At 37.8% G+C, this 26,758-nt stretch overlaps 1 protein-coding gene across 2 annotated transcripts in view; it reads left to right on the forward strand.

The window, feature by feature from the left end:
• The first annotated feature begins 466 nt into the window (after positions 1–466).
• NHLRC2 (NHL repeat containing 2) overlaps positions 467–26,758 on the forward strand; it is a 37,567-nt gene continuing 11,275 nt past the window's right edge. For both annotated transcript variants that reach the window (XR_010025733.1, XM_063132696.1), the window contains exons 1-5: positions 467–632; positions 4,522–4,674; positions 10,948–11,403; positions 12,455–12,576; positions 13,923–14,052. Coding sequence is in view for 1 of the 2 variants with exons in the window: in XM_063132696.1 (XP_062988766.1) it covers positions 467–632; positions 4,522–4,674; positions 10,948–11,403; positions 12,455–12,576; positions 13,923–14,052 (1,027 nt within the window). In the remaining variant the exon portion in view is untranslated. The remainder of the gene's footprint in view (positions 633–4,521; positions 4,675–10,947; positions 11,404–12,454; positions 12,577–13,922; positions 14,053–26,758) is intronic.

Below are 26,758 nucleotides of genomic sequence, written 5' to 3' on the forward strand. Positions count from 1 at the left end.
CTCCAATAGGTTCTGCCCTTTCGCCACTACTCACCCCCGCATCCTTTCCCTAAAAACAGTAAAAACGCTTGCCTAACATTTCGTACGATATTAAACCCAAGGTTTTGACCGTCTTCCTCTTAGTTATTTTGCCGGGCACAATCTCCACGTTTATTTCTTCCGAATCTGCTGAAGCAAAATTACTACTGGGTATCTATTGTCGAATGTGCGATTCCTGGTTTCTTTGGGAAATACTTCTTCCTACAAAAATGAGTACTATTCAGCCCGAAATCTCATTATTATTTTTGTAAAGAAACGACAGCACTAAATTGTTTTTTCCCCCCTCTATGCTGGGTGTGTTGTTTTTTATTTTATTTTTACTACGCCGAACAGAATAGACTCTCGAATGTGCCGGAAACGGAACGACAGAGCGATAAACAGAGAGGGATTCCTCTAGGATTCCCTCACAGGGAGGGAGGCAGGGAAGATGGCGGCGGCTGGCGGGTTGGGCGGCCTTTTGCCCGCGCAGTCCCAGTTGGACTTCGCTCTTGAGGATGCGCCAACGCTTCAGGAAAAGGAGAATCTGGTATATCAGCACCTGCGAAAGGTGGATACCTGGGAGCGGGATTTGAAAGTGCCCGAGTTCGGAACAGGTGAGCTGAACTGTGGGTTTGGCTAAAGCGCCAGAAGGGAAGATAGAGGCGGGTGTCGCCTCCCATCAAAGCTCCCTTGTGCGCATCCTCAAACTCTCTCAGCGCGGGTTAATTTACACACCCCAGCTCCATTTACCGTTTTGCTTTTGGCTTCAGTCCGTAGAAGGACATCCGACACTGAATAAGTTTTTGCATTTCCCGTTTCTGTAATTTGAGTGCAAATCCATGTTGTCTAGATAAAAGACGAAAGTAGATCCATGGGGGGGGGGGGAGGGATCCAGAAGCCACAATAAAGTAATATCTTTTATTTCGACCGACTAAAATGTCACAAAATAGTGATTTTGCAATAGTTTCGCTAGGTATTACCTCCCCCCCCCCCCGGACTTATCGTCTAAACAAGTTCTTTAACGTTTTTAGATTCAGGAACCACCTTCAATCTCAAATTGCAACATAGGATCCCTTTCCAATTTCTCTACTGTATGTGCTTGTTTGCCTCCTCTTTTTAAAGTGGCAAGATGTGAAAGGGCAGGCCTGCTACATTTTTAATAGTTGTATAGAAAAGAGAGCTGCACATAGTGGTGAAAAAGCACATCTCCCAAAATAACTTACTCTGTATAACTACTAAAGCTAAAGAAACTCTGTCCTCCTGTGTATGTGACCATCCTTTTCTCTCTTTTTATATCTGGTTCTTTAAAACACACACACACACACACACACACACACACACACACACACACCAGGACAAAGAAAGAAAATAGTGGTGGTCCCAATCTACCAGCTGAAGATGGCTGACTGATGGAATTTCTGATCCAGCAACTTCTTGGAACCAAATGTTGGGAAAAGGTGGTCTAGACTACTGTGGCTATCATATTCTATTAAAAATGCATATCTCATGTTCTATCATAAGCAATATTCAGAGGCAACAAATTGCAGACTAAAAAGAGCTGTTAGTTTCAGCTTTGACAATCCTCCTTTTCATCACCTCTTCAAGGCATGTCTAAGGAGTAGTGGGAGTTGTAATCCTTAGCAGTAATTGTGCGAAGGTCCAGGTATAAAGAAGATTGAGGGGAGACATGATAGCACTCTTCAAATACTTAAAAGGTCACACAGAGGAGGGCCAGGATCTCTTCTCGATCCTCCCAGAGTGCAGGACACGGAATAACGGGCTCAAGTTAAAGGAAGCCAGATTCCAGCTGGACATCAGGAAAAACTTCCTGACTGTTAGAGCAGTACGACAATGGAATCAGTTACCTAGGGAGGTTGTGGGCTCTCCCACACTAGAGGCCTTCAAGTGGCAGCTGGACAACCATCTGTCAGGGATGCTTTAGGGTGGATTCCTGCATTGAGCAGGGGGTTGGACTCGATGGCCTTGTAGGCCCCTTCCAACTCTGCTATTCTATGATTCTATGATAGTTATTATGTTGTATTTGTTCAATCTGGGAGCCTGAGACTGCAACACCATTCATGCTTGGAAATAAATATCATTGAAATAAATGAAACTCTAAGGCTTCAAGTGTGAAACCTTGTATTCATGATAACTGTCCTTGGCAACCTAATACTAGGAATTCTAATGGTTCATAGATTGAAACCTCTATAGAATTCCAGTGTTAAAGATTCCGCTGACTTTGAATTATTGGGTGGGTATCCAGCCAATGTAACTGGTATGTGTGGCAAGTTGGGATTTTAAAAAAGCAATGACCATCTTGCTTTTTTTGCTCCAAGGACAGGCTGACAGTGCAGTCTCATACATGTCTAATCAAAAATAAGTCCCATTGAATTCAATGGGGCTTACTCCCCAGGAAGTGTGTATGGGATTGGAACCTTAATTGGCAAAGTATTTCTCCTTTACATTTTAAGATCATCATAAACTATAGTCTGTGTCTTCCATCATGACCTACATTTTTCTTTTTCCCTTGTCCAGACTGAAGAATAATTCTGGTGAATTTGTAAGCTTGCACACTTTTTGGAAACAAAACCATTGTTCCCACCTCTATCCACACCGCTGTCCTAGCACACCGGAAGAGATAGCTAGATAAAAAATATGGGAGATAATGTGTTATTTTTCAGGTAACTACAGGAGTCTTGCATTTAACAATTGTGTGGTAACAATTAGGCAACAGCGAATTCATGTAGGTGAATGAGTGGCTTGATAGGGGAAGAACAGATCTCTCCATTCTCCTTCCATCAGTCCACTTGATATCCATGCTGGCTGCAGAGGAAGGGAGCCTGCCCCTCAGCTCTTTCCTAACTCCATCAGCCTGTTTGTAAAGATATTTTTAACTAGCCTTCTAAGAGGCTAGTATCCTATCTTTTCATGCTGGTAATGGAGGAAGGGTGTTCCCACTCTGGCCAGTATGGAAACACACAGTAATAAAAAAAAAATGGAGGCTAGTAACTTTGATGGTGTATTTACAAGACTGAGCTACACAGTAGTATTTATTCTGATGGGCCATATGCCTATTAGGACTCTGGGATCCTTGTATTTATATTAATGTTATCCACACATTCTTCTTATGGATGGAATTTTAGATAAGTCTTCTATAGAGTTTACAAGATTGATCTTAGAAACATTTTCATTCTTCTGTAAGTGTGTGCATAACTGGATAACTCTGTTTTTCATACAGTTTTGCACTCTGCCCCCCACCCCAGCCCAGCTGAACTTTATTTCCTGTGTCTGCCCTAAGCAAGAGTGGAAACTGTCTTGAAGACCTTATAAAGTGAAAAGGCAGAATATAAATGTTTTAAATAAATACAATATCTTAAGTGGGTGAATTCCCATAGAATCTATGCATAGCTGCTGTGTGCAGTCGACTCGTATGCATGCAGATCTGTAGACATACAAACCTGAAAGCTGCCTTACACCAAATCAATTGCTGTGTTTGGACAACACAATAGTCAATGGTGGATTAATAGTCAACTCCACAGGGATACTCTCAGTATCCCTGACTTGGGATACTGAGATGTTCTGCAAATGTTTAACATTTCCCACTTACCACCACAACTTTGAAAACCTTGGAGGTAAGCTACTGACACATATTGCCAATTTTGCTACTAACTTTCCTTTTGATGGTTGACAATTATATAAGCTATGCCAGCCTTACCCAACCTGGTAAGGCTGACATAGCTGTTTTGGACTTCAACTCCCATCATCCACATCCAGCATGGCCAGTGGTCAGGAATCCTGGGAATTGAAGTCCAAAACTTTGAGAACCATAATATATAGTGTTATGTTTTATACTTTACCACCTTGAATTCATGAAAACTAAGCAAGTTTCATATTTTCAGCACACAGCTGTCATTGACTAGCTGTTCCACATGTACCATTGTTATTTTTGCTATGCGCTTTTTAGTAGGTTGAAGGTGTTATTGTATCCCAGTAATGTTCTTCAAAATGCCTGAGATTTCCTGTGTTGTTTTAAAAAGGAAGGTAATAATAATAACAGATCTAACTGTGCCTAGGTAGTATTTCACAACACTGATGGGGCAAACAAACCATTGTTATTTTTTGTTGCAAAGCTGAGTAACTGCCACCTGCCTTTCTTATCAGTTATAGTTGCAAACTGTGTAAATGGATGCTGAGGAATTAGTTTCAAGTGGCTGTATGATTAATTGTGTACCATTTCACCTTTTATTGAACAGAATGAAAAATGGGTTAGGGTGTTTAACTGTGCCTGAATGTGAAATAGGTTAGATTTCCAGCATTACATTAGATTGGCTTTCTTGGGAGTTGTAAATAGTGATTGTAAAATATTAAGCAGATTTATATTGTGTTTTTACTTCTTTTGAATTTCAGTGTATTATAGTTATCGACCACTATTTCTGAAAGAAGCTTAGTTCCTTGTACTTTTTCTTTTTGAAAATAATGTAGTAATCTTCCCTCTGTTTTCAGATCTGCAGTGGCTGAACACTGAAGGCTCCCTTTCTCTGTACAGAGACCTTTGTGGGAAAGTGGTAATCTTAGATTTCTTCACTTACTGCTGCATCAATTGCATCCACTTGCTGCCTGATCTCCATGAGTTAGAACAGAAGTACTCTGCTAAAGGTATCGATCAGTCAGTCATTTCCTAAGAATAGAATTTCCTAGAGTTGTCACAGATGGAGTTGCTGAGGCACTTAGTTTGTTATTAAATACTTGGCAAAATGTGTCTGAATTACTGTTTTTTAAAATACTATGAATCCATGCACTGACTTCTAGAATAGGTTATGTTTGGTTGATAATATATGCATTTAGGGAAGCATAATAATTTATTGTATTTATTGAAGTAAATCTTCAATAGCTCAAGAGATCACTTGCAATACTTATACTATGTACTTAACATTAAACTCGAGCTTCAGGTTTTAGACTTAGACTGGCTACGTGCATTACATAATCCATGAGGCCTGATATGATGGCATCTTGAGGATTTTTGGCAATGAGAATTTCAACCCCAAATGAAAATTCCAATCTTTTCTTATAACAACCGCTAAAAGAGATTATTTATATGATATCCAGTTTCCTGACGATCAAAACAAATTTGGAGTTTGTAATCCTGGAGGTTGATACAGCATTTCACCTGGATATGATAAGTAGCTCTCATAGGCCTTGAGTGTAAATAATTTACATAGGTTCAATTCTATACACACTTATCTGGGAGTAAGTCCGACAGACTCAATGGGGCTTACTTCTGAGTAGACATGTATAGGATTGCATAGTTACACTTACTTTAATTAAAAAAAAACACACTTTAGCTGTGTGTCCTTATGTCTTGTTCCAAGTGTTGTCACTTTTTTTTCATTAGACAAGATGTTTCGAAAGTTTTGGTATGAAAAACAGTCATTACTTTACAAATACCGTAAAGTCTAGGGCAAACCTTCCTGTAAAATAGGACTCTTTTTCTTCCAGCTGTAAATGTAGGCTACACACTGACTAGGGTGTAAGTTCCATTGAAATCAGTGGAACTTTTTTTTGAGTAAACATGCATAAGATCGTGCTGTAAATAATTTGCTGGGGGGATACTTCTGTCAGCAAGACGTCTTGTGTTTAACCAAGATGGCAAGGCTACGGCAAGTCACGGTGCCCACAGGCACCACATTAAATATGCAACCCCTGCTTGGGGCTTGTCATGTTGTGTGAACTTGGCTAGCGTTGATTATGAAAGGTTTAACCCAAACTTGCCTGCTTTCAATAGTCAAAATGGCAGCTGCATATGCCTCCCCCCCACTACAATATCACTGTGAGCTAAATAACCCGAACAGCCCCTCTGAATACAAATTCCTTGTTTGCAGAAAGAAAATACATTCTTTTTTGCTGTGATATCTATCTTACTTTTAGTGTTCCAGCATAAACTCTCTTACAATTCTTATGCACATATTTTATATGCTTATGCTGCTGGTAACTTAGTAAGTAGTTATTTGCTTCATATCAGAACTCCCTTTGTTATGTTGCTGTCACAAGAGCTGTTGCATGATATTTTCAAGGTCATCACATATTCTATCATTAACGTGTGCACATCTGGAATTTGGTAGGTATATCTTGGAACAAACATCAGTTTCCACAGGAATTAATACCAACTACTATGTTTATCTGATATGTTCTTGCTGTTATCATTCCTACTGCTATTCCTGCATTAAGAGTGGCATTCACAAGGTTATTTTAAGCCCTAATGCACATTCATTTCATATCAACAGTCTAGAAACGGCCTGTTGGATTGCTGCATGAGGAAGTGCTTCTTGATAGAAATACTTTGGGAGACAGCCAGTTTGCTGCTGTTGTATAATCTTTCCAATGCAGATTTGAATCTAACAGCATTCTCTCATATTAGAATTTTACTTTTGAGATTTCTACTTTTCTCACTACTTTGATATAAGCATTCTCAAATCTAATTTACTTCTTTCTTAAGTGCAAGGTTGTCATCCTAAGCAAATTGTTGTGGAAATATATCCCATTTAAATAAATGGAACTCAAGTTAAAATAAAAGTGCTTAGTATCAGGGTGCTAGTGTGTGTTTATGCCTTGACTACTATAGTATGTGGTGAAGAGAAGTATGTATGAAAATGTGTGGACACCATCTGAGAAATGGCAATTGACACATGTTTACAGTGTCATTAATGTCTTTTCCATGATGCTATGCCTTTCCATTAATGGTTGATAGGACCAGCCTAAGACATTTTGCTGCCTGAGGCAGAACAGCAAATTGCCCCCACCTCCAATAAAGGTACAAACTACTCAAGGCAACGCAAGTTATTTTGGCAAAAATCCCCCTCCCTGTTAGCAAAAATGCAATAATAATAAACTAGCTAATGTGGCCATCTCACTCTAATCTAATGGTAAGACCAGCCCTGATGTTTGTAGTGAATAGTTCGTTATATATCTGGTTTGTAGATAGATATGTTGTAGTATGGTGTCTCAATCCCATTTCTACTGCCATTTTGATGAACGTATTTCCTGTCACTTTTCTTTTATTACTTGAATTCCAACCCTATGCATGTGTACTAAGTCAAATGGACTTCAGTGTGCATAGGATTGCAATTTCTGTTACTTAAAAACAAGGAAACAAATAAGATTTTTTTAAAAATCAAGGATATATCTCACTTGTACTGTTCAATGAATGCCAAGCTCTCCTCATATGCCATATTACTGTCTTAAGTTCCTGAAGGGCTTTTAGAATCCCAACTGTCCCGAAGCCTTCTGAATGTCTTCAGAACATGGCAGTAGGTTGTGAGGTGCTGTGGGTATTATGTTGTACACTTATTTTTACTAAAAACAACAACAACGCCCTCCATATTACTCTTTGATCTGTTATGTCAGGCTTGGTTGGATGAAAGATTAAAATGTTCTGCCATCTCATTCCACTGTTCTTAATAGTGTCGTTGGGTCTTATAGCAAAAGGGGTGCAGTTTAGATCAGAACCAATACAAGAGTAAAAGTCCTTGTTCTAGTTAACAAATAATTAAATTCATTACATTTTTAAAATTGTCTTCTTTTCTTTTCTTTTCTTTTTTTAATATATCTTGTGTGTGGGAAGGGCCTTTGAAATCAGATAGCTATCACCTTCCACAATTACTTGGATCCATGGTTCTATCTGTTAACAGAGCAGAATGCTAGAAATCTTATTTATGGTAATGTTCTGTCAACACTGCCTAGCAGAAGGGTGGGGAAAATTCCTGTGAATGTTTATGCTTGAGGTGCTAGAAGGGTGATATAACATTAATTTTTTTTAGCTGTCATTAGAAAGTTGAAATAAATCTCTCTCTCTTTTTGCAATGGCAGATTGGTTAAATTTTTGAAGCATTTGGCTTGTTTGCAGGGAAAGGGATTGGGAAGGAGTGTTTTTGTTTGAAAATTTACATCATTATTCACTGAATTGATTATAAGAGATTACTGGTGGTCTATGTGCTCAGTAACATTTCCATACCATTTTTCAGTACTTGTGGAACCTGTTCAAGGTTACTACACTGTTTGTGCTATTAAAATAATTTACAGCTCATGACACTGCAGTTGACTATGCTCTGTTTACTTGGCATGATAAATTTCTCTACGTATAATGCGCTAAGAAGTAAGCCTGATTGAGTTCCATAGGTCTTACTCCCAGGTAAATGCTTACAGGATTGCAGCCTTTAGGTTTGGGAATGCTGGGGTTGTAGGCTGTTTTTTCTGTCTAAGCATGCATAAGTTTGCATCCTTGTGAACCACCCAGAGAGCTTCAGCTATTGGGCGGTATAAAAATGTAATAAATAAATAAATTGAACTGTCTTTGGACCTTCTGGTGATACCATAGAATGCTTGCAGTCAGTGAATTAGGTGTGATGGAAATAGCAGATAATTTTGAAGAGGAAAAAGAACACATTCAATGTCCATTTTCAAGGAGGACCCTCCAGGGCCCTGTCCTGTAGTCTGCTTGTGCTGTTAGTGCTCCACCCAATAACATGTCTGTAATCATGTGCTAAGTGACTCAGTAGCCATAACCAAGTTCCTCACTTGGAATTAGGCTAGGGAATGTACTCCCTGAAGGTTCAAATCCTAGCATCTTGAAATTAGCCCTGTGCCTACATACACGATAGGTACTATATTGTTGGTAAAGAGTGGATGGAGAAGCAGGGGCACCGAAGGAATGGAAACAAAATATGCTGCAATTTGGGAAGAAGTAGTGTGCCTACACACACACACACTTCTGTATGTTTGAAAAATAGTTTTGATTAAATTGAAAGCTTTAAAAAGGGAAACAAATTGACAGAGCTGTTAGTTTACTTTAAAAGTGGAGATATTAGATTTCCAAGATATTTTGAGGAAAGTGTTCGAGGTGATTTTTATTTAGTTTTAACCTCTGTTCCTGCAGTTGTCAACCAAGCTGATAATGTCTTTTGACTACAGGTCAGGAATTTTCTGATGTTAACTTTTAATCAGATGTGAAAAGGCCAGCCCCATTCCTTGGATGCAAATCCTTATTGATCTGGTAACAATGAAGCATTTATTAGTGGCAATTTCTGGAAATAATTGTAGGACTGCATAATTATATTTAATTACTTTTCTCAGTAACATCTGGACTTCCGGTGGTGCCTTTGTTTAAAAAAACAACACTAATTCAAGCTGTTGATAATGAGGAATTTGAAACAAATCTACTTCTGGATCTTTTGATAATCAGTTTGAGAAAGAACTGAAAATGTTGCTCTTACTGTCAATGGAGTGGATCTACAGATGTCCTTGTGCCAGAGGAAAGTCTGATTTAGCACAAACTCTTTTCACAAGTAAAGAGAAGTGAAATCCAGAGATGTACCCTCTCCTTTATCACAAGACATTGCACATTCTCTTGTACAAAGTCTCAAAATGTGTCCTAGCAAACGGTCTTTCACTAGCTCTTGCACAACAGTTCACAGAACAGCCCCATTGCCAGGATTTCTTCCACTCATGCATCTCTAGATTCAACCAAATGGGAAAAGAAGTCATCATTGTATGTCTTTTTCTACTATACACTGATATTTGGACAACATAATAGGGTATTTACATACTGAAGTTTGGAAATTCCAGATACTAATAGTCATGTAGCCATAAACAGCCCCAGAATGTGAGTAGTGTTTTTCATGTAGATTAAATAAGCACCGTTTCTAATCACTACACCAATGTATAATAAGTACTGTAACTTTTTGTTTTTAAAAATCTAGTCCTTTTAAGGCCTGGGTTGTTTACAATTGTAGCAAACTGTGGATTAAGCTTCAATCTGGAACAAGTCTTCTTTGTATTTGGGGTGGGGGCGGGGAAAGCAAGATAGGTATTTTTAAAGCACAAAGAGAAAAGACAGATCTAAATCGAGTTTCCCATTTTGTAATTCATACATTTTTGGAATAAGCATGCTTACTAACTGGCTGCTAGAATAATTAACACATGCTCATGCAGCCCACATACATTTTGCACTACAGAATTGTATCTACTTAAAGTATAACTGTGAAATTGGCTCTCTCTGTATCCTTGCAAGGACATTAAACTACTTACTTGAGGACTAAGGCCAGGATCCTGAGAACCATAAAACATGTTCCATAAAATATGGAAATGTGGCAAAGTGCTTTTGAACATGAGGAGATTTTGTCGGACAGTTTGTTACATGTCATGAAGACTATCTGTTGAAAGTGGGGAGGAAACTACACTGAACTAACATACGATACTTATAAACGTCAGCAGCTCTTTGGATGTCAGACTAAGTGCAAATTACATGTTATGCATCATACCCTGCTATTTTTTGTTAATAATTTTAAAGCCCTTACTAAGTGAGACCTAGTTTTCAGATTTCACACATTGTGGTTGCACCTGTTTCTGTTCTTATCCATTCCAGCAGACACCCTCCTGACTTTTTTCTTTTCCCCCTACTCCCTCAGCCAATGAATTCATTACCCAACTCTCTGTTTTCTCATTGCTTTGGAATATAGTCCTTGAAAGCTTAGTAGCTTTTTCAGTATGCTTATTGGGTGTTCAAAAGAAGTTGTCATGAAAAGTATCAGTATGGAGTCAGATGAAATCCATGTTGCTCTTCTTTCTGAAAAGTGACACTGTATGGATGAAGAGAGATTCTGTCCTTGGATCGAAAAACGTGTATCATGCTTTACAATACTGACACTGCAATCCTACGCATGTTTCCTCTGAACTAAGTTCCACAGTGTTCAGTGGGGCTTACTCCTAGGTGCATAGGTCTGCAAGCTGGGCCTCTGAATTCTGCTGCAACCCCAGTGCAACCCAACCCCCCCCCCCCCGCTCCAGAGATCCATACAACAGTTCAGGGGACTTGCTTGAAACTAGCATTGTGTTTTCATTGTGTGTGTATGTGTTTTCTTAAATCTGTACTTTCAGATGGTCTCCTTGTTGTTGGTGTCCACTCAGCAAAATTTCCAAATGAAAAGGTTCTGGATAACATCAAGAGTGCTGTTCTTAGATACAACATCACTCATCCTGTGGTAAATGATGCTGATGCAACCCTCTGGCATGAGCTAGAAGTGTCCTGCTGGCCAACCTTGGTCATTGTTGGACCCCGTGGGAATATGCTCTTCACTCTGGTGGGCGAAGGACACAAGGACAAATTATTTCTATTTACATCCATAGCCCTAAAGTATTACCGGAAGCAAGGACAAATCAATGCTAATACAATTAGAACACAGCTCTATAGAGACTCTTTGTCACCTTCGCCTTTGTTGTTTCCTGGCAAAGTCGCTCTGGATGGCACTGGAGGTAGATTGATAATAGCAGATACTGGGCATCATAGGATTTTGGTTGTCAGAAAAAATGGTCAAATACTGCACATTGTTGGAGGTAAGAATAATTTAAATGTATTAAAAATTTGCATTTTAGCTTATAAATTCTTATATAAATCTTAAATTCTGTGTTTCTTCTACAACTCCTAGTATTGTATATTAAGTGGTATTGAAACTTAATTTCCACACCTGGAGAATGCTACTTTGGTTATCTTGAACTGTAGGTGATGTTAGACTGACCTGCAAAGAGGTCATTAATTGTCTAACACCAAGACACATTTAACAGCCAGAGAGTATGCTCTGGTCATGGAAATGCAAGCACCACAAACAACAGGCCCAATAATGAAGATATTTTATCTAAATCTGCTATCTTTAGTATCAAGATATCTTTATTACATTTGGGTTCCCAGTTATCAGTGGTTCAGACTTATTTATTTATTACATTTATATACCGCCCCATAGCCGAAGCTCTCTGGGCAGTTTACAGTATACTCTGATGAACACTTTTCTTTTCTTCTGAATTCCATTCATTCTATTGAATGTGAAAATTCAAAATTGCAAAATTTTAAAAATTTAAATATTCTTTTGAAAGAAGGCATATAGAATTTTCCTTGAAGAAGAGAAAATGCAAATATATTGTATAATGACAAAATACCAATAAGCCTTTCTAAATTAAGCTCTATGTTGATTTCTAAAATATATATTTTTAAAAGCTGCAGACCTCACTAAAGTTCTACCTCTTATTTTTTATAAAGGATTGCTGCCCAGCTATGACTGAACCATGGGTTGTCATTGAAACGTGGGTTGTTGTATTGCCTGAAGCCAGCGGTGCTAACAAACCATGGTTTTTTAACCATGAACAACCCATGAAGGGAACCCCATGGTTTGTTGTTGGGTTGTGAACTGTGAGTTGTTCGTGGTTAACAAACCATGTTTTGTTAGTATAGTTGGATTTCAACAACAACCCACATTTCAACAACAATCCATGCTTAGCCTTGAGTGTGGATTATTGTATTGTGTGAACCCAGACACTGAATAAGTATATGTCTATTGTTGACCTTTTACAAATTCTTATTCTGTTGATTTGTGTTGTTTTCTGTTCTATTAAGGTCCAAACAGTGGAAGAAAAGATGGAACATTTTCAGAAGCATCATTTAGTTCACCACAGGGGGTGGCCATAAAGAACAATGTTATTTATGTAGCAGATACAGAAAATCATCTGATTAGAAAGGTAAACTTTCCTAATTTTTTTTAAAAAGGATAATGACTACATTCTCTTCCCAGTTTTATGAATAGAAAATGTTGTCAAAACAGTTAAGGACTATGCACTGTAACTGAAAGTAGAATATGGCCTGACATTTATAAATATATTCTTTTAAGTATTTGGAACATTCTTCTTTTTCTCTTTGCATATGCTTTTAAGGCAAGTTACTGGGTACAACAATGTAATGCTTTACTAAAGAGAAAGGTATGCAATAATAATGTTGTGTGCCACAATTTCTTTATTCCATTTTTAAAAAAATAATGATATTTTGGCTCTACAGAATCATGTGTTTTGTCTCTCCTCCCCTGGGTAACATCTAGAAATATAAGCAAGGCTACATCCAATTTATGTTCATTTCCAGGGTTATAAACCTAACAGATCTCTACAGGATCAACACTGGGCATGTTTACATTTTTCTATGTGCAGAATACCAAGTCATAGTTAATCAGCAAAGTATTGTGAGACTGAAATGCAACTTAATAATGTAGTCCAGTTCACTTGAATGCTAGATCCCACATGCATATGAAACAATATATGCACCACTCAGAGTTTGACTCACATCATCTGCTGATCTATGAATATAATAAATGTGATTGATTGATTAATTGACTCACATCATCTTTAGTGTGTTACAAGCAAGAGTGCCAGAGATGTAAAGCCAAAGTTTGCTGCCTAACTGAAGAATGAGAAACTATGTCTGATTCTCCTCATTATTTAGATATCTTACAACTTGTCTGATTCAAGAGACACTTCAGTAATATTAGGATTTTAGTGTTTATAATTTAAAAGCCTGATATTTGTTTAGGTTACTATGTGAAGTTCTTAAGTAAATTTCTATCCATTCTAATTTTACGTTATGGATTAGGCATGTGGATGATGGATAGTTTTGGAGAACTTTTATTTTGTGCCATAATAATATTCCTCTAAATAATAAAACCCATTGGTATTTTTATAGGAATCAATTGCTTTGTCAGTTGTATTTCTCTATGAGCCAGTAACCATTCCCTTGAACTTTGAGACGAAAATATTTCAAAGTAAAGTAATTTAAGAATTAAAGATAGACACTACTCATTTGGCAGCTGTCTTTTTTTTTTCTTGTCTCTCATGTGAAGTCCAGTAGTAGAGAAATGCAATGAAGCAACTTCCCTTCCCTACCAAGTCAAAATATATTTCAAGTCTTAATACTATGGATGTTGTTAACAAATTTTAGCAAGATATTTTGCCAGGCATTGTACATAACATAAAAGAGCACCAGAGCAGTATTACTACTGTATATGACTTCAGAGAAACTAAAATTCATATTTTAATTCTAGATTGACCTGGATTTAGAGATGGTAAGCACTGTTGCAGGAGTTGGAATGCAAGGCACGGATAAGGAAGGAGGAGCCAAAGGAGGTGAACAGCCAATTAGTTCACCGTGGGATGTAGCCTTTGGAAGTTCAGGTATTTTTATGAAGTTAATTTCACACTTTTAAAAATTATGTTTATTTAATAAACTTAACACCTTGCTTGTTAATCTCAGAAGTTACTTAATTTAGCATTTAGAAACAGCCATTGGGTCCGCTTTCCCTCAGCATTTATCTGTATATGATTATGCCTCAGTGGCATTTATAGCCTAGACAACTGCCAGATTTTACACTTTGAATAGCTGTTTATTGGGCCTATGTACCAGATAGGAAACTTCCAGCCTGTGGGCCTTAGCAGGCCTGTGAGAGTTCCCCATCTGGCAGCTCCTTCCTTCAGAGAAAAGCTACTACTCCAATCAGTAGGTGCTGGAAGAGAGGTGCTTCCCCCTGCTTAGCACTAAAAAGCGTTCCCTTTCTCAGTGTTTAACAGGGGAAAATACATCCCTGATCAATTGCAGGTCAGAAATAAGGGTGTTTCCTATCCTATCCTTTTTATTTGTTAGTAGTCATGCTGATTATGCTTATTTCTGAATAGACATGCTTTCTACTATAAATTGGTAACAATGGAATTTAGGAGGGGTGGATTTTTCCAGCCCTGCCTGCTTTTGCCTGTAGCTTTCCCCACCGCTAGAATGCAACCCCTGAAAGCTTCTCCAAAATGAAATCTGGCCCCTCCGACTGAAAAAGGTTCCCTAGTTTGTAGTATATGCCAAAGCTTCTATAGTATTGCCAAAAGGCCAAATATTCAAGCATGAAAGTAAGGGGAAAAAGAGAAGCCGAGGCTGCAATACGATACGTACTAATCTGGAAGTAAGCCCCATGTAACCTAGGGGTGCTTACTTCTGAGCACACATACGTGGGGGTTGTATAGATAAATGTTAATTTCTTACACGTACAGTACAAACCATTTAGGCTACATTTTTGTACACACCTGAGATTAAGGACCTTTGAATTCAGCTGGGCATACTTCTGAATATTAAAGCAAACTGTTTTTCTTTAAAGCCTCAAAGAAAGAGGCTACATTTTAGAAGATGTCTTTCCAGATTGACATTTCTCTGTAAGAGTCTCATGTTTGAAGTGAAACATGTTTCATGTTTGTAGTGCATCGTGTAACAGCTGGCTAATGAAAAGTAGATTCTCCCTTCCTTTTAAAACTGCATTTTAATACATTTGCAACACAGTAGGCAAATTTGCATGTCACGCCAAACCACCATGCAAATAAGCCACAGTGGGTTGTCTGCTGAATAACTCATGGAACACCCAACAGATGATTGAGCTTGTTGTGGTTTGTTCTCCCTGTCCTTCTCGTTAATCCTCCAGCTGGCTCTGGCGCCTTTCTCGGGAGACTTTGTGGCAAACCTCATCTTGACTCCCCCTCTCAGCTCCAATCGCTAAACATTTTTGTTCCCCAGCTTTTTATTGTTCATATTTTGGGGTGACTCAAAAGTGTGCAGCTGGGGTTACTCTGATCGCTACTACATTTTGTTCCCAGGCTTTTTTTTTTAATATAGTGTCTCAAAAATGACACTGAACTAAAATGGAAAAGAAACATATAGAAAGTTAGAACATAATGCTCATAATGCTAAAGAGAACACCAGGGTGTTGTTTTTTGCAACAAGTATGATTTCAGCATAAAATGTGGAGCCACTCAAAGCAACAAGACAGAAGTAGTTTTTCTTAAAGGCAAATTGTACATTTTGTAACTCCTAACATGTTTATATGAATATCAGTTTCCACCATTCCAGAAAGAGATTGCGATCATGTTTCTGTATATTAGAATTAATAAATTACTACTATTTTTTACTCTGCCTGATTGAACTAGCATATTTTCCTGCTTTAGAGCTCCTGAGTAGAATGTTACATACATAGTGTTGGAGTCTTAACACCATATTAATGACCGTGTACTTTCAACTTTCTGCACTCTTCTATTTTTATTCAGTGCTGTTGAAAGCAAGCAGTGCTAAATGCACTTTTGATTGAAGTGTGAAATGTTCTTGATAGCTGCATTCTTTCTGAAAGGCACAGAGCTATGACCCAGACGTTGTGATCCACATGAATAGCTTAGAATCCAAAATATATGCTTTTTGGTGCACAGTTAGCATCTATTTATAAAAATGCCAGCTAGCGCACATGGTTTTAAGTAAAGGATATTGAAACTTGCAATGTAGCAGGAAATACAGTCTTGATGTATATAGGGTTGGGTCCAGACTTCCTGTTAATGGAGTTCTGCAGATGGGGTGTTCCCACTGATGGAAAGAGGTGGGGAGACAATTTTCACCAATTCTTGCTGCTGTGCCTTTTGCCTCCTGAAAATCTGCTCCAGAGGTTGGGAGACCCTCCAGAACAGCATGGGAGGTGGCACTTAGGGCTGCAGGCAGTCAAGCCTGGATCCATCCTATTATTTGTAAGTGATAATGATCATCTGTGAAACAAGTTGTGCATATGTATTGTAAGGGACTATGGCAGGAGTGAGGTATGGCTTTGAGCTAAGATTGATCCAGAGAGTCAGAAAGGGAGACAGCAAGCCTGTCAGACACTATATAGAGCCAGAGATTATCAAATCTGTACTCTTGCTGTTCTCTCCTTCCTATTATTTGCTGTTTTTGCAAAACGTTTTTCAAAGATTATTTCTCTTCCTGTTGGACATACCTCAGAGTTGACATATGGTTGATTGCACTTTTTCAAAAGTTATTCTCAAGGCTCTGACCAAGGGAAAGGTCCTGGCTCAGTGTGATAGAGCACATGCTTTGCAGAAAATCCTACCTGCAGATGCCAGGTCCAATCCCTGGCATCTCCAGAGAGGACAGGAAAACGTACCCAAAGAAACCCTGGAACAGTCAGTGTCAACAGTCATGGGCTAGACGGACCAAAGGTCTGACTCATTATTAGGCAGCTTCCTGTATTCCTCTATTCTTACAAACCCTGTTCTTCCACATTCATAAACTCTGGTGTTTTCCCACTTTTGCCTTGAGTTTTGCACTCTGCCTTTCACTGGCAGTGAAGTGTTTTAAGTTGAGCTTCCAAGTTCTGACCACCTCTTGGATCCCAATTCTTTTGAGTTACGTCATGTTTCCTTGATCAAGTTGTCATCAGTAAATATGATTCCTAATCCTGACAATGACTTCCGCTCTGCCTTTCTCCCAATCCTTAGATCGGAGATATGTGCACGGCCAGAATTTTCATGTCTCTAAATAGTTGCTCATGAACTAACTAAAGCCAGTATCAAGATGCTCACTTAAAGAGCTTTTTGCATTTTATATCTATATCAGAACTGAAAAAAGTAGTGCTAAAAAGTCACAGTCAAAGTTCATGCCCCAAGCAAGTAGAGCAGCCAGGAACTTTTACTATTTTGGAAAGACATTGCAATATGATTTTTCTTCCTCGTGAGCATATTGTCTCAAAGTGGATGACAGCAGTCTTAAACTTTATGTATTTTTTTAAAGTTGAAAAAGGGAGTTGGGTAAACTTCAGATAAGCTTTCATATGGCTAATTGGCAAAGCTTTTATGTGATGCTGCAATAATTCCTAAAATAGCTTTTTTTTAGATATATATATATATATAGAGAGAGAGAGAGAGAGAGTACATTTCTGTATTTTGAAGAATGACTTATTATCAGGGTATGTTATCTTTAAGCTAGAGATGAGAAGTGATTTGAAACTTCATTTATTGAGGGCATAATCCTATGCATGTTTAGATAGAAACTCCTACAACTCCCAGCATTTTCCAGCCATCATGGCTGGTTGGGACATGTTGGGAGTTATAGGACTTTTTTCTGTCTAAATATGCGCAGGATTGTGCCCCTATTCTATTTTATTATAAGGATTTATACTCTATCCTTCAGTCACATTCTTGGCACATCTCACAAAATTTCAAAGCACAATAAAGCAAACTAAAAACGTACAGAAAGCAGTATAGAAACATAAAACCGATCATACATTAAATTAACGTATATGCAGGATAGGGAGCGCTATGTTCGTAAAAATCATGAACATAGGCTTTGGATGTGTATTTAATTATATGCCAAAGTAATGCTTATGTCTAAATTAGTCATCACATAAGTCATTGCAAACTGGATCATGGTGATTTAGCTTGACTTTTGGAAATGCCAAGTTGGTTTTGTTGCACTTACATACTTCTCTACTGGAGAACGTCACAGCACTTGTACAACTTATTCTTTCCAAAATGAAGCTGAAACCAGTGAAGTACTTTTAAATGACAGGCTAAAACGTGGCCCATAGCACTGTCAGTAAGGCATTGGATGTGCTTTTGTTGTCTGCTGCCACATTGACTAGGTTCTGCTAACACAATAACCAACAGTTATTTAACCCACCATGGGTTATTGTGTTGTGTGGCAGGAGTTTTTTTTAACCAACGGTTGGTTATTTGGCTGAAATAACCAATGTTGTGCAGAGTTGACTGTTGGTTACTATGTCATGTGGAGGGCCCTATTGGTTATTTCCTTGGCCACCATTGGTTATTTCATCAGCAACAGAGTCGCAAGGCAAGAGTGGTCAAAGCAGCGGCTGCTGCTCTAGTCCAGCCAGCAGAATAGATTTTTGGCAGCAATGGCTGATGGAATACTACCGCGAAGCCTCAGCTATGTCCTGCAGTCATCTTAAGTACTTTGATGCTGTACTGACTCTGTGTGTGGCACAGTAAGAAGCAGAAGGACGATGGGAAAGGAATCCTCTCCTTCCTGCCCTTCTGTTCTATTCATCTGCACCATTTTGAGGAAGCTTTAACAGTAGCAGTCCTGTAGAGTGAGAATGAAACTATCAGGGAGGATTGATTGATTCTGCCTCATTTGCCAGACACAAGAGCATTATTTTTGCCATTAAAGTGATATTGATCTATATGGATCCAGCTGCTGACACACTAACTCTAGTTTAATAGGTTTGTTGGTTAGCGAAAAATTAAAAGCTGTATTTGTTCATTTCAACGGTACAGCCATGGATAGAAAGCCCTGTCATTTTAAAATTACGAAGTGCCAGGTGCACAACAGAGGAAAACAACAAAAACGTGGAGACTATCAGAATCTGTTGTTGAATTTAAAAGTATTTTTTCAGTGGTTCCAAGTTGGCAAAAGTTCAAATTAAACGAGCAAAATAGCTGGCCAACTGATCCATTCAAGAATATAAGCTTCCTAGTGTGTCTGTCTGCCTTTGTATTTTTCTTTGCCTTAATTCTTATGGAGGCTTCAATTTTTTTCTTCACTGTAATAAAATTTGAGAACCCCATTACGAAAGAAACAAACAATTTCATTTTTAACTTTTATGATAAAGGTTGGAAATTGAAATATTTCCAGTAATTTGTAAGGCAGACCCCACAGATTTCATCGGTAAAGATTGAAATATTCATGACGATTTTCTTCTCTATCTCCAGTCATATTATAGGGAAATTTAAGGAAGGACTGACTTTTTTTTATCTGAGCACTCCTGGCCACTATTCTGTAAATACAGGCTGAATACTTTTCAGTAGGATCTTGCAAGATTTCTCCCAATGCTGAATTTAAAATTGCTGGTCTTATTTATTGAATCGGCACAACAGTATTAATAAAGAATGTGTTTCCAAAAGGAAAAATCATAATAAAAATATATTAATGGGTCACATTTTGGTTAACAAAACTCCAGCAAAGGCGATTTGTAACCAAATAAAATCAAATGTTTTGTGCAATGAAGCAATATCATTAAAAATGGAGCAATGGCAAAAATACTAAAATCCTTTTTGAAGTGCACAAGAGATTAAAAATATTTTAACTTCCCCTTTAAGCATTAAGAATGAAATGGCCTGCCAGTGAGTCTCCCTAGGAAGGTGATTCCAGAGGTGCCACCCTGCCATGGATAATGTGCTGTCTTGACTCTCACTAGATTGTACTTCAGGGGAGCAAGGCCTCTCTGGCAGATTGCAATCAGGCACTTAATTGTAGGCTGTAGTGTGTCGGGGAGGGGAGGGGAGTAGGAGGGTAATACTGCTCCGGAGGTTTCAGATAAATAATCGCTTTTTCCAGTAAGCTTTTACAAGTGCTTACTGTATCCCCCCTTCCTCTTGTTTGTTTGTTTTGTTTTTACCAGTTAAAAATATAACTACCTATTCTGTGCATTTGGATACAAAGTGAAAGTCTGAAAGATATTTATGGTATCTGTTACAAGAATTCCTTCCTCCAGGATCCCAGTGCTACTATCTCCAGGATCCCAGTGCTACTATCCCAGTGCTACTATCTAGGGGAGAATAATAAAAATAATTTATTTCTTACCCACCTCTCCGATTGGATCGAGGCGGGGAACAACAGCAAGCAGATTGAAGAAAGGGATGCACACCTGGATCCTCAACCAGGAGTGTTGTGTGAGTGCCATTGTATGTCGGTGTCACTGGTATTGGCTGTTACCAATCCACTGTTGACTCCCTCTCTTTGTATGATCCAAACCTATTATCCAGAAGCATTTATGTTTTTGTAAGGTTCTGCATAACATTATGTTCAGCCCCATTCTGCCGTTTGAAGTAGTGGAGCCTAAGCACGAAACAAGTTCACTAACTCAGTGAGAACTAGTCTTCTGTTTTCTTTTTTGTCCAATAGCCCCAACCTGTTGTTTTGTGACTAATAGTGGAAGGGAGATACATTTTCCAGTCGATAGAATAGTGTGGTACACAGCATCAGTAGTGGGGGATAACCTGGAGCCATAAAATCCAAGTGCAGGGAGAGATCAACCAGCTATGGCCTGTGGATCTTTCACTGCTTATATATGTCCACCCAGTTGCAGAAGAAATATGTATCTTAAAATTCTTAGATGTAGTAAAACAGATGTTGTTTTTAGAAAAGGTGAAAAGAATGTGGTTATGAAGACTGATAAAATAGTTCAAAAGCTGTAGTTTATTGTTAGTGCATATTTATGACTATGATCACAAAGCAAAACTTTTGCTTTGATGCTGCAAACAGCACTGGCAGTGAGAATGTACATACCCTAATAAGGATAAGTTGCATTGGTTTGAAACTACTCCCCCCTTGGAATGTGGAGTTTAATTACATAAAAGTGAAAGAATTACTTTGTTCTTTTTATTAGAGTAGCTGTTTTATAGTAAAAGTACTTTAGGTAAATCTTTTCCATAGAAGGATTGTGGAGTGTATCTGGACTTTCTACTTTCCTACTAAGAAACATGTATAAGTTCAATGTTTTGATTTCTTGTGGGATTTTTCAATAAGATCCATTTGCCATATATATATTTTAAAAAACTACAGTGTGTCCACTTTAGATTAAAAATAACATTCCTTTGTTATGGAAAAGATAGAACTTTTTGTAATACGCATCAATGTTTAAAGTAAGGAAGACTGTATAAAATAGTTTTGTGGACATTTCTTTTTCAGCTTGTGTTTTGTAGACATTGAGCAAAGCCAACTATTTCCAGGATCCTTGGACTGTTAATGGCAATTGCGCTATAGTAAGTCCTTAGTTCTTGCCACAACCCTGCATGTGATTATAAAATGAGTGCAAATCTCACACATAATTGTGCTCAGAATTGTGGAATACATTTAGTGTTTTGTAAAATATCTCTGCAGATGCAGCTATATATGGTAATTGTTCTTCTTTCTTTCCTTTCTTTAATATAAGTCATATTAAAATCTTTTCAGTGCCCAGTTTGTCTGTTCAGCAGCCATGCAAGTTTTGGTTTCCTCTGTGATAAAAAAAATGTCAGTTAGGTAACATCATGTAATAGAATCCATATTTCGAACCCTAAATTAGTACTATTTCTTCTCCCCATATTCTCTGGAGAATTTTAGCAGGAGTTATGTTCTTTCTAGTATCTTTTGCAAAAGTGGTTTTTTTACAGAAAGATTTGGCTACTTTTTATGATGGCATATAATCTTTTTCATTTGGAAGATACTGCCTTGTCTTAAAATTCTTTGTAACATCTAAAATACAGTTCATTTTTTTAATGTTGAACTGCAGTTATATATTTAACAATATGTTTAGATATGTTACTTGAACAAATCTATATTTAATTACCATAACATTTTGCAGGCCTGGTATTCGTTGTGATTTTTTGCAGCTCGGTCCTGAGTTGAAATAGGAATTTAAATCCCTATATTGAAAAAAAACAAAAAAATAGAGGGGTGTGAGGATTTTTATTTGTTGAAAAATACACTTTGATTTGTACCTAGAAAGACCCAGATTCTGGAGCAAATGCAAAATGTATTCGCAGCCCCCTCCTGTTTCTGAATATATGTTATATTCTTTATTGATAACAACCTGCAAACATTCTAAGGGCAAACCCATGTTGACTGCACCACAGTGTTGTTGTTTATTCGTTCAGTCGTTTCCGACTCTTCGTGACTTCATGGACCAGCCCACGCCAGAGCTTTCTGTCGGCCGTTGCCACCCCTAGCTCCCCCAAGGTAAAGTTTCAAAGTTATAGACATCAATGATGTTCACTTGAGCTTAAATATTAATGAACAGGCAAAGCTGGTGTAAAGCCTGTATAGGTTTTGCCACAGCTACATTTCCAATGGAGGCTGAATTAAGGCAAAAGTAAGAAAGATGCTCCACATTATGATATTCATTTAAAGAAGTGACCCCACAGGTCATTCTACTGGCAAATGACAGAGATATAGATATAGGTATACGTATAGTTATGCCTGTTTATGAGCCACACATAGATAAGACAAGAATTTAGAAGAATGAAATATTAAGATTAGTAAATACCCATTTAAATCATTCTAACAGTAAACTGGAGCACTACTTAACATGCTTTTAATTATATTTCTTCATGTGCTCTCTTATTTCCTGAATGCACATCTCCCTTATTTTTTTAAAAGCAGTTAGTAGAAGTATGGCACCCACTAAAATAGTCTCATGTGCCATTACATAGGCATGAGATATTAGATCAGGACTAGAGTGAGTATAGAGCTGGCAAAAAACCCCAAATTTTCTTTAAATATCTGGAAAGATCCCAAATATTTCTGTGGTGCTAAATAGGCAACTTTATTTTAGGAATATAGATTATAGAGTGGCATAATGTGTATTTATCAAGATCCAGTAATATAGTAGTTGGCAATTAGAAGATATGTTAAATAGAGCATATAAAATGTATAATTAGAAATGTTCACCATAAGTCTTTTTATACTTCCCCCACCCCCGCATAAAGTAGGAATGACCAATTGAATGCAGCCCCACTCAGTGCAAATTTAAATGGCTCCTAGTTGCTGTACCCAAAATATTTTTTCACAGAAGATCCAAGATTGCACACTTTCGTGTTATATATTTTTCTTTTACGTTTTGAATATAATTTATAAATGTACAAATTTGTGTGCCGTGTTGTGTCTGGTTTACATGTGTTTTATACCACGAAGTACTGACTTCTAGATGGTTCCAACTTTATTAAAGAACTAGCCATTCCAGACCCCTAATTCACTATTTGGAGAATACTGTGGAGTCTGAGATTACAAAAAATACCCATCCCTACTCTCGAGGGAAAGCAGCTAGGTAAATATATTCCCCGGATAATATTTGTTACCATAAATTTCTGTTTCACTCAAGCTGAAATATCATTTGAGGTAATCTGCTTGTACAAGAAGCTTTGATCAGCTAATGCATTCAGCTTAGCCTGATTATCTGAGAATTGAGGAGAAAAGCATGTCTTTGTTAGCATTCCACATGTGATCAAAGAATAAAAGCACTGGAATATTATTTTTACCTAGATTTTCAGGATTTTAGACATGTTTACTTTACTTAAAATATATCTGTTATACTTTCAAATCAGTGACATCACTGGGTGAAATTCAACCAGTGTTGCTCCTCTATTGGAAGATTTCTGTCAGTGGGGAGGAGGCAATTCTGCCTTGTCCTCTACAGCCTCCTGTGTCCCCCAATATCTGTTCCAGAGAGTTAGGGGGGTTCTGGAGCAGATTTTGGGGAGGCACAGGGGTTCAGGGGGTAAAGGAAACTCCCCTTGTAAAACATTGGTCTTAGGTCAATTACCTTTTAAAACGAATGTTTGCATGGAAATCTGTTGCTAAGAAAATAAGGAAAAATAAATTACATTGGCAGCCCAATCTTATACTTATTTACTTGCAAATAAAAACTTTTATTTTTTCTAAAGCTTTTAAAACTTGATTTTGATCTGACTTTTATACTGTTAGTTTTACTCTACCCTGTGCCTGTTTGGTGCATTCTCTTCCCCTTCTTATTGTTTTATTATGATTTTGTTCGAATGTAAGCCTATGCGGCAGGGTTTTGCTATTTTATTGTTTTACTCTGTACAGCACCATGTACACTGATGGTGCTATATAAATAAATAATAATAAATAATAATAATAAATAAGCCCTACTGGTTTTGAACGGGACATATTCCCAAGTAAGTGTACATAGGATTGCAGCACTGGCCTCATTTGAATCTAAATGTCAATTCCTAATGAGGTCTACCAGCATGCACTCTGTTTTCAAAGTATTCATGTATTACGAATAAATCTGTTAATCATTTTTCTGGAGGGAAATATTTGTTCTTTTTCAGGAAAGGGAAGGTCCTTTGGGAAACATTGAGTATTTATTAGTTTTGCAGAGCTGTTAATTATAAAATTAAATAAATGCTGAAAGGAAATGGTCAAAAGCATGTTCACTGTATTATTATATAATATACATGCCTTCACTTTCACTCCAATTTTTACTAAGATTTATTCATTGAAGGTGGATGAAGGACTTAAAAGATGTTAAAGTCATACATAACAGAACTAAGCTAATATTAAATATATGAGTATTTTAATTCATACCTCTGCCTCTGTCGTTACTTTCACTGACCAACAAAGACCATTTCCACAGAGGAAATTATAATGACTTTCACTCCCTTCCTTTTCCTGTACTCATCACAGGGAAAAAGGAAAGAGGAAATTGTATTTCTAAGAAGTGCAGGGTTTTTTTAGTTCTACTTCTGAATGACACATACTTCATCCTGGTTGCAAAATCACAGATTTAACCCAGATGATGTAGTTTCTGACTAGAGCTTTTAATATTTGATTTTACAGTTTCTGGAATGTGCAAGATAATTTGCAAGGAACTGAGAGAGTGTTTACTACACGCCATGTAGATTTACAAATTCTTTCAGAGTGCTATAGAATATGTAGTGTGGATACAGCTGAAAGGAAGTAGAATCTGCCACTCATTCCAGGCACATCATGAAGGGAAAGGGACATGTTGAATTATGTTCCTGAATACATGCCGTTTACCTTCTTATATATAAAAATAACGTGTTGCATTTGGAGATACTGTTGCTCAATGGTTTAGCCTATACTGACAGAAACTCCAATGTGGAGGAGCACAGTGTATCAGATAAAAATTGCCTCCCTACTGAAAGCGGTTTCCAGGATTGTAAGGGGGGGCAGTATGCCTCCTTCCCACCCCACTCCAGACAAAACCAAATCAAATAGGAGCTGATTCACAAGAAAGTGCGAGAGATCAAAATCTCCTGGATGTGCTTGCTTTCTGTCCTTCTCCATGGCCAAATCTGAGAAAGTATGCCTTGCTTTTTCAATTCCATAATGATTATCATTGAAACCATTGTCATTGGGTGTGTGTGTGAGAGAGAGAGAGCGAGAGAGAAAGAAATCTATTCAGGCCTTTTTCTGCAGTTGGAAAGTGTAATTGGGAAAATGAGTAGGAGCACTCTTTGCCTTTCATTCGCATCCACTTTGAGAGTCATTTGAGCAAGTACTCTGTAATTATCAGCAGGGGTCTAGAAACATTAGCTTGGCTTACTAGCCAAACCTCTAGCCATATTTGCTACAATTTTCACTCCATCCATTTAGCATATGCAGAGGGCTTCTGGAAGCGGCCAGTTTTCTCTAATATATGTTTCACTATGGAGAATCTAAGAAAAGGCAGCCATCTCAAACTGGCTCTTTTTGTTGTTTGAATGCTGGATCCCACTGATTCTGTAAGACAGGAGTTGCTTTTCTGCAGGGTCAGGAAGATCTCACATTCAGATACCCACAGAATGTCCCCAGTTCACAGTTTACTACCCATTAGAACTCCTGTTCCAGCTGAAATCCTGAGATAAATTAATGTATCAACAGGTCCTCAGATTCCCATTCCCTCCGTGTTCATCTTCAAAAATGACCTAAGATTAAGAGTCTCAGTTTCATTATTTAAGCCCCCCCTCCTAAAACTTTTGTTATGTAGTTGTCTGTCCACAGAAAGCTATTTGTTCCAGTGGAAGTTTCCATAAATAGAAGGGAAGGGAGAATTTTCTTGCAAATTCCCTCATTCTCTTGCAGCACTCCACACCACCTCCCATACAGCTCCAAAGGGTCCTCCAACCCTCTGGAGCAGTTTTGGTGGGGACACATACATACTTGAGGTTGCAGAAGAAAGCCTCACAAAAATCGCCTTCCTCCTTTCCATTCGGTGACAGAATAGAATACAATCCATAATCTATTAAACTGCTGCTCACACAGTGGTCAGAAACGTTCACCATTCACACTTGGTTCACATTTTATATGTTCTAGCTCTAATTTAATATTCCATCTTGCGTAGTAGACCAGAATTAGAATTTGGTCTGAGTAATTTTAAGAAGTGATTGGCAAGTTTTTAGATTATTAGATTAGCCTTTATTAGATTAGATTATAAAACTACAATTACAGTTGTTTCCGTGTTTATCCATTTTTGTACAGCACTATATACATTTTTAAAACAGCGTGAAGCACATTCAGCAATATTATTAACAGTTGAGAGTGCTATCTACTGAATGACTAGCAATT

The sequence above is a fragment of the Elgaria multicarinata genome, chromosome 8 (assembly GCF_023053635.1).
Source record: "Elgaria multicarinata webbii isolate HBS135686 ecotype San Diego chromosome 8, rElgMul1.1.pri, whole genome shotgun sequence".
NCBI classification, from domain to species: domain Eukaryota; kingdom Metazoa; phylum Chordata; class Lepidosauria; order Squamata; family Anguidae; genus Elgaria; species Elgaria multicarinata.